The sequence below is a fragment of the Oenanthe melanoleuca genome, chromosome 3 (assembly GCF_029582105.1).
Source record: "Oenanthe melanoleuca isolate GR-GAL-2019-014 chromosome 3, OMel1.0, whole genome shotgun sequence".
NCBI classification, from domain to species: Eukaryota; Metazoa; Chordata; class Aves; order Passeriformes; family Muscicapidae; genus Oenanthe; species Oenanthe melanoleuca.
The window spans coordinates 42,182,959-42,195,099 of NC_079336.1; the positions used below are offsets into that span (position 1 = coordinate 42,182,959).

A 12,141-nucleotide genomic window follows, 5' to 3' on the forward strand; every position below is an offset into this window, starting at 1 on the left:
CATGCTATGCTGCACATCATGGCAGTGCAGTACTCACTTCACAAGCAATGGGAGGAAAGAAGCTCCAAGAAAAGGGAGGGCTGGACAGACAGACAGAGGCGACATTACAATTCCTCCAAGGTAAGCCATCCCTACACCATGCTTTCTCTGATACTGAAAATTACTTCCTTTCTAAAATGGAAACCAAACACACTTTGTGATGTACATGCTGAGTTTACCTTGCTCAGCTACCTAAATAAAGCCTTATTTTGAACAAGATTTGAGCCCGTATCTCTGAAGAGTCTTTGATCAGCTCTAATACAGTGCCTTTTTATTTATTCTACAATGTAAGGAGAAGACCTTTTCTTATTCAACATATAATTGCTGTATTTGCACATCCTAAGTATGCTGAAAACAATAAAAGTTAATGAAGAAAAGTACTGGTTGTAATGAATTAGTAATATTGTTAGATTTGTATTTGGAGTTGATTTTTATTGTTGTGGATGGAAGATGATCAATAAGAATATGTAATCAAGTTGTATGTGCTTTTCATCTCCTGAGACTCATCTTGTAAATGAGATGATGAATCTCACAGGATTTATCCTGGAGAGAAAAAAATAAATAAAATAATTTAGAGTAACTGCTTGGATTTCCTCTCACTAAAAGTTATGGAAAAGCTGCCAAGGACTGAGAGACAAAATTACATATTTCTTAAAGATTCTTAAAGACATCACTGCTCATATTTTGACATACTTTTCCTATTATCTTTCAAACAATTTTGTCAAGAGCACTGTACTCCTTAATGTACTTAGATATTGAATATTTTAGGACCATGCATTTTCTCTACTAGTTAATTAGCTAAGCTTCTAAAGTACTTGGTAGTTGGGATACTGTACCTTTGCTGAAAGCCAGCCTTCCAGAAGATGGAAATAAGAACAGTAAGTCCCAAAGGAAATCATTTTTATGATAAAGAGTCCTAATGTGCCCCAGTAAAGGTGAGGATTGATTGTTATGGCCTATTGTTACTATAATTAGAAGTCAAACACCAATTAGCAGTTCCATTAATAAGATTAATCTCTGCAATATCTGCAGCTGAGACCCAGGGCTTGTGTGCAATAAGCCAGTGTGAATTTAAAGTGCAATAGCTACACTGTACTAAAACTCCCAGGCTGAATACTTACATCACACAAAAGATAACACCTCTGCTTTCTTACAGTTTTGAGTTCCATACACTACACTACATACACTATTGGTCTTACTACATTTTTCCCATTTATTACTTTTCATTTTGTTTAAACATGTTCTACCACAATTTAGCAGTCATTGATGGGGATAGGTGCAATGGAGCATGAGGTCTCCCAAACTTTGGTTCACAGCCACTCCCTGTGCATTGTACCAGGTCAAGGAAAACTTAATTTAGTTTCCTTTACTAGTAAACCCAGAAAAGTAGTAATGGAAAAAAACTCCAACTTCTTACAAATATGAAAGTACTCTTCACATGATAGAAGTCTATAGTAGAGTTAGGAATTATTCTTTTACTTGAAAATATCAAGGTAAGAAACAGTCAAATCCCGTCTCTGAAGTTAACATCCTATGTAGTTCAGAGTACAGAAATTGAAAGAAGAGCAAGATCTGAAATAAGGTGAAGAGTCACCCACTTGTGCTCTTTGTATTTTTGTAGGTAAGGAGATAATAATTTGTATTATCTTTGGTTTTATTTCATTTGTGTTTTACCTTTTACAGTAACTCTCAAAGAGAATTTGTCCACAGATATACCTACACCATGCAAGGTAAAAAGGAGGCTTTTGTAAAATTTAATAGCAAACTGGTCAAAGCAACCTCTAAATGCCATTTACACTCTAGCAATATAATAAACCTCACCACCTTCACTAAAATTTACTCGTGTTTCCCATGGTTAATTAGCCAGGAGGTTTTGTAATGAATTTGCTTTTTCCTTTCTTTCTTTTAAAGGGGAACTATCTAATTTCTTTCCACAGATAATCAAATACAGATTAATGAGGAGGCACATTCCAGTTGGAAAGCATTTAAAAACTATTTACAGTTACAAACATCTTTAAACTTGTCTACAGTAGAAAGAATCTGCCGACAAAACTTCAGGGGTGAGCTGAGCAAGTGAAGATACAGCTTACACAGTAAAGGTCCTGTTTTGCCAGAGAACATTGATGTGTTCCTAAAGCAGAAGGCAGCCCTGTCCTACTGTAGCCATCTACTCTGACTGGAGAGGTGACAGCCACCTAAGCATTAGCATCTCTCAGCTGTTTGGCTGTATTCACAAGAACAGGACAGAAGCTACTTGCCAATAACTGGAGCTCTCAGAGAATGCAAAGCCAAAGGTGCATATCCTCATGCAGTATTTATTACGCTTTCACTCAACATGGAACACCTCTTACATTTTCTAATTTCCAGATAAGGTGTGCTCACGCCTCATAAGCAGTTACACTAAATACATAAAGTGAAATATTGCCATTTCAGATCCTTCTGCCCCATAAAATCCCAGTCCTACAGAAGTCCAGGCCACAGGCATAAGTAAAGCCAACAAACCAATGTTCATTTGAGCATATTTTTGCAGACTGAAAGTCTCAAAAGCATACTATAATCAACATATTACCTCTGAGCTTTTGACTACACTAGTCCATATTTATCTTTGCAGACTGAAGTTGTCCAAGGAACATAATTCACATAAGCTTGGATTCCCTGGAGGCAGCCTAAGTGCTCCTCATGCATACAGCAATTAAAGACTGCTCTAACAAGCACAGCATCACCTCTGTTACGGCTGCCATGGCATGGGTTTTGGAGAAGAACAGATAGAGCTGCAGATGGTGAGCTGTCACATGTGAGAAATAGAAGAGTGTCCCCATTAATACACAGCAATTTGTCCCTAATACATAGTGGCATATCCCTAAGACAGACAAGACCTTTATGCTTGTGTTCTTAAAGCAGGCCTTGACACAGCTGCCATTTCTAATTCTGAAAATCTTGGGATGGAAAGTTCTTTGGATACTTCAGCTGTTGAATGACCATAAAGACATCTAACAGGCTAAACCATGCCAACATCAGCACAGCCGCTTGTGAACTCCATAGCCATGAGTGCACACCAATGACAGCATTAGACAGAGCTAAGGCTACAGGCCAGGGTAGAATGCTCACTCATCTGTTTAAAACACATCTCACATTATCTTGTGAAGAAGACTCTGTTCTTGAAAGACCTGATGTTCATGAAGAAAGCTAGATGAGTCTTACCTCATTGCTGACTCTGCTTTCAAAAGGAAGTGGGTCAACAGACCTCCCAATATCTCTTCCAACTTGAATTATGCTCTGAACCTAGATGTACTATCAGCATCATCTGTATAACCCTAAAGGAGGTTAATGGAAGGTCAAACTTTCTCTGAAGATGGCATAAAGCTCTTTGGAATGGAAAGGAATGGGAAAGGAAATTAAGTTAGGGCAAAGCTTTCTTTTCATAGCAAGCAAGAAGCTGGGAGAAAGCTAGATAGAACTGCAAAGGGACAGAGCAGTATGTCCTCTGTCCTTACAGTCCTTAGAAATACACCTACCCCTCTGACTTCTTGCAATCAAAGAAACATGCAGAGAAAAAGAAACCTAAGGGTGAATGAATCCTCTGGTTAAGATCTGGATTTAAGTTTTAAGTGCTCCTTAGAGTAGGTTAGAACAAGATGACTGTGATATGGCCACAATGACAAAGAGCATGTGAAATCATTCTGTGACCCCTGCTCGTGTGTGTGCGCCTCCAAAAAAGGGTACTCAGGACAACTTAGTATCAGAACATGTAAGCAAATAATAATAAGCAAATAATCATAGCAAGGAGTTGGCATCTGCTGCCAACTTACTCTTAAACTGGGCTTTTATTGGAAGCACCATCAATGCTGTTTCCAAAATAATTACTGAAAGACTCAGAAAAAGGTATCTATGTTTGTGATTCTTGTTACTACAGCATTGCAACTCTTCCAAGCAGGTTTTAGTACAGAACTGAAATAGTACTTTCTATATTCCTATTTCAATATTCCATATTGATTAAAAGGTCTTTGCTTGTCAATGACCATAGGATCCACCAGTGTGAATGCACAGGCAGATTTGACTGAAAAAAGGATTGTTTTAAACCTCTGACAAGCATCCAAGGAAATCAGCAGAGCTGACTCAATGGATGTCAATACTAGAGGGTATTTTTAAAACAGCACAAATGGTGGGGGGCGGGGGGGAAAGGCAAAACAGAGAGAAGAAAATAACTTGCTGTGTTAGAGCCAAGGATTCTGAGGGCTGAAGAAAAGGCCCAAGTTTGCTCTTTGGTGTCACTTGCATTTTAAGCTGCAATACAGAGGCTATGTCAGGCATTCATTACCCAGTATAAAGCCAAGGAGATCCCTCAGTCCCCAGGCAGTAGTGTCTGGCAATGCCAGATGTGAGCAGAAAAAGATACCCCTTTGGGTACTTCGAGAGAGGACCCAAGCCAGTTTTGGTATCTTCAGCTGTGAGAATGTAGCACCACCACGAAGCATAAAGCTGTCAGTGTTCAGAAACCACATGATCCTGGAGTTTCAATTACAAACCTCACTTCCAGCAACAAAGTAAAATAACAGCAAGCTGCATACTTCACTATCCAAGTAAGTTTTGCTCTGAGAGAAGGTAATGCAGTGTCAGACTCTAGTATAATCACCAGTTAGGAAATGGATCTCAAAGCCCTTATGAAGCTTTAGCCTCCTGTGTCACATCTGAGGTACTCTCTGATACTATTAGCATGATAAATTATTGTTAATTTGATTCTGCCTATACCCAAATGTGAGTTCTGCTTTCTCTTTAGCACAAGAGTAAGGAGTTTCAAGGGAATATGGGATGCATATTTTGCTTGAGTACAGGCAATGACATCAAATCTTACATGATACTGTTTGCATACTCTGCAGTGAGCACTGCAATTGATCCTTATATTTGCAATGCTTCTGTAGCCAAGGAAATATTTTCTTTAATGCTAAGAAACCAGCAGAAAGTTTTAATTTAGGAAATCTGTCCAGCAGCTGAAATTGAGCTGTTCATCATGCTGCTACTTCTCTTCATCCTCTTTTGGGATCACTGATGCTGAGCTGGAAGTAAAGCCAGGTTCTTTTCCCCACCAATAGGAATAAAGTGAGGTTGCTGCCAACACGACAGGGAGGTGGCTGTACAGTGTAAAGCATGCCAGGCAGGCTTTTATAACACTTCCTCCCTTATCTTCAGCATGGCTCATAAGGCAACCAGCAGTTACTATGATACCCTTGCACACAATGACCCCCACAGCCCCAAATTAATGCAGGCAGATCACGACTCTTGCAAATTATGAAGTGCTAAAGCTGAAGGCAATGCTGGCCAGAGGCAGCACCATTTAACTACACTAGCCCTGCTCCTGTAACTACCTAAATTGTAATCCTTATTATTCTGGAAAAGATTGTTCTCTGGTAGCAGGCATTGGTTTTGTTCCATTGTGTACCAGTGAAAAACAGATGCCAGCTAGGAAGCTAAATTATCTATTTTTATACATTTAGGTCAATTGTCACAATATCTAGAGAACAAGAGAACAGGATAATTTTTTTTCTATTCCAAATTCAGTTCTCAGTATATTTCTGTTTTAATTTTAATTTTTGTATTGCTTTATTGTGATTTAAGAATATGAAATAGTGAGAAGATGTTATGCAGAACGTGCCAAATTCCAGGATGAAAATGTCCACCACGGGGTTTTTTTGTGTTTTTTTCTAAGTTAAATGGTAATCACAGTGTTACATCTTCGTGGTTACAGATTGTACATTTAGTGTAGTACCAGTTAAAGAGAACTGATGCAACCTGGCTATCTACTGCAGGACCAAGTATTTAAATACAGCACAAGAACTGGTTCCAGCACAAACACTGGAAAAAGAAAAACTGGGCTGGTGTAGTCACTGACAAGTACTGGAACAACTTAGCTCATGCTCAGATTTCAGAAATGCAATTAATTAATCACTACTAAGTATCCTAAAATCAAGTGAGCCATATCCCAGCTAATAGTCCACAATATAATGTTCACAGCACGTAAGTATCAGGCAGTGAAGATGCTCATTACAGTGCCAGAAATAATATTTCCAGCAAAACATTTTATATAAAGATGAAGTAATTATATGGCATGGCAACAATAAGAGCTGTATAGATTACAGCTGAGCTGAAAATCTGTAAGAATCTATTTCCAAAAAATACTATCCAAAGCTGGAGACATATAAGCAATAAAGGATTAAGCATATTTCTTCACTTCATATCACTGAGGGATAGACTTTGCCTTTGATACATATGTCCAATATACACAAATCATATATAATTACACTGTAACCAAGACAGCAGACAAAAATGCAGATATGGAAAACAACATCCTTTTGTTCATCTTCAGGAGAAGGCAGTTGGTAAAACACTACTTGTAATACACGTTAAAAATACCACAAAAACCCTTTAAGATCACAACATTACAAGCAGCCTATTCTCTTAGCTATATACAATGGAGAAATGGAAATCAGAAATTAGACTCATATTTAAATAAGTGTAGTTGGAAAAGCACCTGAAATAAAGAAGAACTTCAAAGCCAAAGCCCACAGTGACTTCAGTGGAGGGCAAGAACTGACCATTACGACACAAAACAAAACAATGCAGTGGCATGTTTCCTTGTATTTACACCAGGCTGCAGGACTTAAAGTATCATAGAAAATCCATTAAAATTAACAACTCCACAGTCATCACTTTTGCAGACAGTAATGAACCTTAAGTGAACCTGTGTGGGCGTATTCAAAAGTGCTTCATTTTTGGCATACCTCTGTAGCTCTGAACTAGATATTCTAATGGCTATTGACTTGCTCAAACTTAGATTATTAGGCTAGATTTTCAGCTGGTTGAACTGGCATCATTCCAATGATGTCCATTTACACCAAATGGCTCATTATTAATTCAAAGTCTTATTTGCTCCTTAATGAATACTTCCACTAGTCACCTTCCCAACGGCAGCTTTAAATACTCAAACTTCACCTCCATGGTCAGAAACATCACACTCAAGAACTCAGTTACAAAAAAAAAATAATGCTTTTTCTCTCCTTTTATGAGGCATACTTAAGGTAAACTTCTAAAATCATTTACAAAACAAACTAAAATACCTCCTGTGCCATAATTAACTAACTAGAATTATGTTTTCATACAGCACCATTTGCATATAAATATAAAAATTCTACAACCCTAAGGGGACATTATGGATGGAACAAAATAAGAATGGAATTAAACAGCTAAAGGGACAACACAGTTCTCCATAACAACCCTGCTTTACAGCGTTGTCCTTTTTCTTATTTATTGTTATTTCTTCCTGTACTAATTCATATATATTTTCATTCTCTGATATTTTAATATACTACATGCATTTTAAAATTTTCATTTGTTTGGTCTTTCCAATTCTATGATACTACCTCTGCAGTCTGAAGCAAATCAGGATACAAACATGTTACTAAGCCTGTGCATCTTCATTATTATATTACAGAGGTCAGAAACACAATTAACAAAACATACAACAGTTTTGTTTCCTCAACGAAGCAACATACAGTTTTTCAAAAGGATTTTAAAAAAATCAAATTTTACAATTTTTCAACAGATTTCATTACTTACTTCAATGGAATAGTTCACTATCAAATATATAAATGAGAGCAACCACTGATTTTCATTACTGCTGAAATTTAGTTTAAAAGCTTAAAAAGTATTTGGGAATTCAGTGGAGCTGAAATATCTCAGTTAGAGCATACAGAACCATAATGGTAGGCTCAGTAAATCTGCTGTGACATGTGGGAGGTAAGAACTTTATTTTACACTGCTGCAGCATGGGAGAACACCCTCCAAACAGGCTATACAAAAACTTCTGTACTCAGTGAGACCAACTGGTGTCCCACAAGGCTGGCATCTCACTCTGAAATTTCTAGTAAACAGGTGCACCCAAACAACATTGGAGGAAATCAAAATGAAAATACTCTATTTAACAAAAAAATAAAAATCTAGCATTGGTTTTTTAAAAAAATTTTATTCTGACTACCTCTTAATGTAAACTTTCAATCAACTATCTTGACCCAAATGTTTTCAATTTGGTTGTGCCCTAAACCCACAATTAAGATACAATAGGCAAAGAGTAGGAAATGGTTTTCACTGTGAAAAGCTTATAATAAACCTGAGGAACAAAGCTTTGTGACTAAGCAAATACTGATTTTCCTTTACAGGTGAACAGGCCACTAAGGATACTTTACTACCACCATTAAATATACCTCAGCATGCCATACTACATACCTGGAATAAATTCCACTGACCATGTCATGCTGGAAAGAGAGTTCTGCTGTGCTGGGTCCAGCAGCTTTGGAAATAAGCAGTACGACCAAACCTCGCATCTGTAAATTGTTCCGGCTATCGTACACAAAACCCCTAAAACAGGAAAAAGAAAAAAAAAAGGCATATTTTCACTATCCATCTTCACTGGTTGCACCAAAGTGGAAAAAAATACTTAGACCTCAGGCTGCCAACCATCCATCATGTCTCTAATATTCATGTTAGCAGGGAAATAAGTAAGTTGCAATTATGAATCATGATCTTCTGTCATCCTTTACCTGACACAATGAAATCCTACTACTGCAGAGAAAAGCAAGTATTCAGGATTGAATTAAATCTTGATTATTTTTAAGGAGCAGCATGTCTCTTGCATTTCATGTCATGTCATGACAGGAGTATTTCAGAATAATTCAATGTACTCTACTGTAATAGGAACATAAGAGCTTTCAGTTTCTTGTCTGATGTACAAAAAAATAAAAAGCCAGAAGAAGCCTCCTACTCCATGAGAAGAAAGGCAAAGAAGGAAAGGTGCAGCCAAAATCTATAACCTGCTGACAAGAAACTGTTTAGTGGTTGTGAACAGAGGGCAGAGTACATAAAACAGGTCTGACTATAGTAAGAAAACAGTGAAAATGCAGAAACTGATGGAATATGTAAAATAATAATTTGAGATAAATGAAGTAGAGATGAGCTGGTTTAAACAAAAAATTGTCTCAAATGCTACAACTTTAAATTAGGTGTCAGAAGGAAACTGTCCCTAAAATCATATTTGCTGAGAGCAATTCCAAATGACCATTTAGATATAACATCTCAGAAGTTAATTTGCTTTAAAGTAAGCTTAGCTTTCCTTTTTGACTGCAATATCTCCAATTGTATTCTTCCTGGCCCTGTCAAACTTGCTTTCTACTTCCTACATTCAGCAATACAGCTAAATAGCTAGCCAAAAGGATCATACACTCCAGATTCTATTAAATTTGTAAACTAATTTCTGATAAATAAGAGACAAAATCTCTGATATCATCTAAATATTTGTTAAATAAATCACATGAAGAACTACATCACAAATTACTAAGCACTTTAACTCATTTTACCCCAGAGTAAAATTTTAGCCCTAATAAGTGAAGAAGTCAAAACAGAACTGTCTTTATATCAGCTGAATGAAAAAAAATCTAAAATGTTGACCTTGCAAGTATGTTTGAATAAAGAAAACAGTGGATGCAATCTAAAGTTTCATTTGGACTTTTGTCATAATTCATACATTTCACAGTCAAGTGTACCTTCTGTACACTACTTAATTAACACAGACACATAAAGAAGAAGAATCATTTAAATAACACCTTTCTCTGTGAAAGTTCCTGTGCTACAGGAAAATAAAATGACTTCTTGAGTCTTTACATCCTGTTTTACAGTGATGAGGAAATGGTCTGAACTATGCTCAGAGTAGAATGAGAAGGACCACCCAGGTAGCTGGTGCAAGTCAACTTTTGGGTTTGATCTTCACATCCACACTCACACACCTGACTCCAGGCTAATACTCCTCCCTTCAGAGGTGCCCAAGCTCCCACTCAGTGCAGCTACAAGTGCTACAAAAGCTACACTCTACAAATGCAATGATCAATTAAGCTAAGAGGAGGCTAGTATGGCTTTTTACCACAACCCACAACACTTTTAGCTGTGGTGAGATCTAACTAGCCAAACGAGGCCATGACTTCTGTGCCTTTACAATCTGCCCACATCCTATTTGCTTCACCTGCAGGCTGGTCCACCCTGCCCAAGTCAGGTATGCCCAGTGAGCCTGGCAGCTCAGGATACCCCATGCTCACAGCAACCCTGACCAGAACAACATAAAAAGCAGTAGAAGAGAGATTCTATATAACTTCTCAAAGCAGAAATTGTTTTTTTTTTTAGTTCAGTCCCCCAGTACTTCCCAGCCACTCAAACCCACGAAAGATTACACTGCTCAGATCTCTGCTCAAGGGCACAAGCACTGTGGTCATGCAACATGTACCTTTACTTTGTTTACTGGATACGTGTAGTGAGGGGTTTTCAGCTGCTTGCCTTCAGCATTCTGTGAATTTGTAACCTGCATATTCCTATTCTCACCAAACACACAAATAAATAATTTGTTTCTTACCATGCTCCAATATACAGTTAACAGAATGCAGCCAAGGCAGTGATATACTTAAAACTCTATAGATTTCCAAAGTCAGAGCCACAACGAACATTAAACTACCCAGGAAAAAGACAGAAAGTACACATAATGAATAATACAAAGTGTGTATGCATCCTGTACACAGAATTCGTAATTGTTTGTGGTGGTGTAAGTACTTCTCTGGCTTGAACTTCAGTTGACCACATTACACACAACCACAGAAGTTATAAAGATGATGCAACTGAATTAAAATATATTTCCTCAACACTATTTAAAACTCTATAATTTTTAAAGAAAAGTGGTTTTAGGAAAAAAACTGCCTTTTTCCACATATGTATGTGGTAAAATCAGAGTGTATTACTAAAGGCAGAGATATTGTGAGAAATGAATAACGCTTTAAAAAAATAGCAAATTATAGTGATACTCTGAACAATCAGAACACTTTGCTTTTTCATGCCCAGTGCTCTACAGCTTGTCAAGTGACAGGATGTTACAAAGGTAGACATAAAAAGTGTTCATAACAGGAACATGGAGCACTGGACTTTAGATAAACCACTGCCTAGACAGATACTAGAAGTGAAGCACTTTTACCTAATTCAGACTAGGTGAGGAAGAGAAGAAAATTACCTGTGTTGAAAATACTCAGTAGCAATAGCAAAAGCAAGTGCTATGGGCTGTTCAGGGGGTTTGCAACACTACTAGCAATGAATACCTTACATTCTTAGCAGGAAACTCTTAATGAAAAGTGCAGCTGTTGGTGGGGGGAAGAACAGAACAGAAAAATCAAGTAATAAGGAGCAATATGTCTATCATTGCTACACCTAATCATACAGCCTCTACATTACATATGGTTCAGATGTAATTTTAGACAGGATTTGCTATGAATTACCAAACCAGTAGTCAAAGTTTAACTCAATTTTCAAAACATGTTGTGTTACTGACATGTACCATATCCACACTAAAGCAAACCACATTAGACTTGAAACAAATAAAGCCTCTGGTGATCATCCTTTAGACACTAGGAACTACTGCAGCTACTTGACATGGCTTCAGGGGTCACATTCACATTCTGAATTAAGCTCCCCAGAGATATCCTGCACAAGTAACAGCAACACCAAAGTCTTCCAGATGGTGCAATTAGTCTTGATGGGTATGTGGCAGGAGACAGGTGCCTCCAGGGAAAAAAAGTGAACTAAAAGCAACGCAAGTGAAATTGTGCACACAGAAAAAGATACATCAAGCTGACACTCTTTTGGAAAACCTCTGCTGAACAACACAAGTTCATGCATAGGGTACCCAAAAAAAACCCCTCAATCATTAGCACAATTTTGCTTCCTCTTAAGTTTACAGGCTGGGTATCTGCAAATGCCATACTTCATCCTCGGGGGACCTCATAGCAGAGAAAGGTAGGGAAGTCAAAAACCTCTACGATTCCATTTTGGAATTCAGAATCTGGGGAAGAGAGAGGCATTTACTCTAGATATCATCTGTGTGACAGAGTAACCCAGTTGAAAACTGGCAGATTCGCAGTTTCAAATACAGCACAGTGCTCACGGAAAAAAAAAAAAAAAAAAAAAAAAAAGAAAAATAAATAAATCCATGCCAGAGCAGAGGGGAGAAGCGCCTGGCTCCGACAC

At 37.6% G+C, this 12,141-nt stretch overlaps 1 protein-coding gene across 1 annotated transcript in view; it reads right to left on the bottom strand.

Annotated features, from left to right (window-relative positions):
* Positions 1-12,141, bottom strand: part of PDSS2 (decaprenyl diphosphate synthase subunit 2) — a 110,697-nt gene that overhangs the window by 55,656 nt on the left and 42,900 nt on the right. Inside the window, exon 2 of the mRNA XM_056488000.1 lies at positions 8,317-8,448. Coding sequence (XP_056343975.1) covers positions 8,317-8,448 — 132 coding nt within the window. The remainder of the gene's footprint in view (positions 1-8,316; positions 8,449-12,141) is intronic.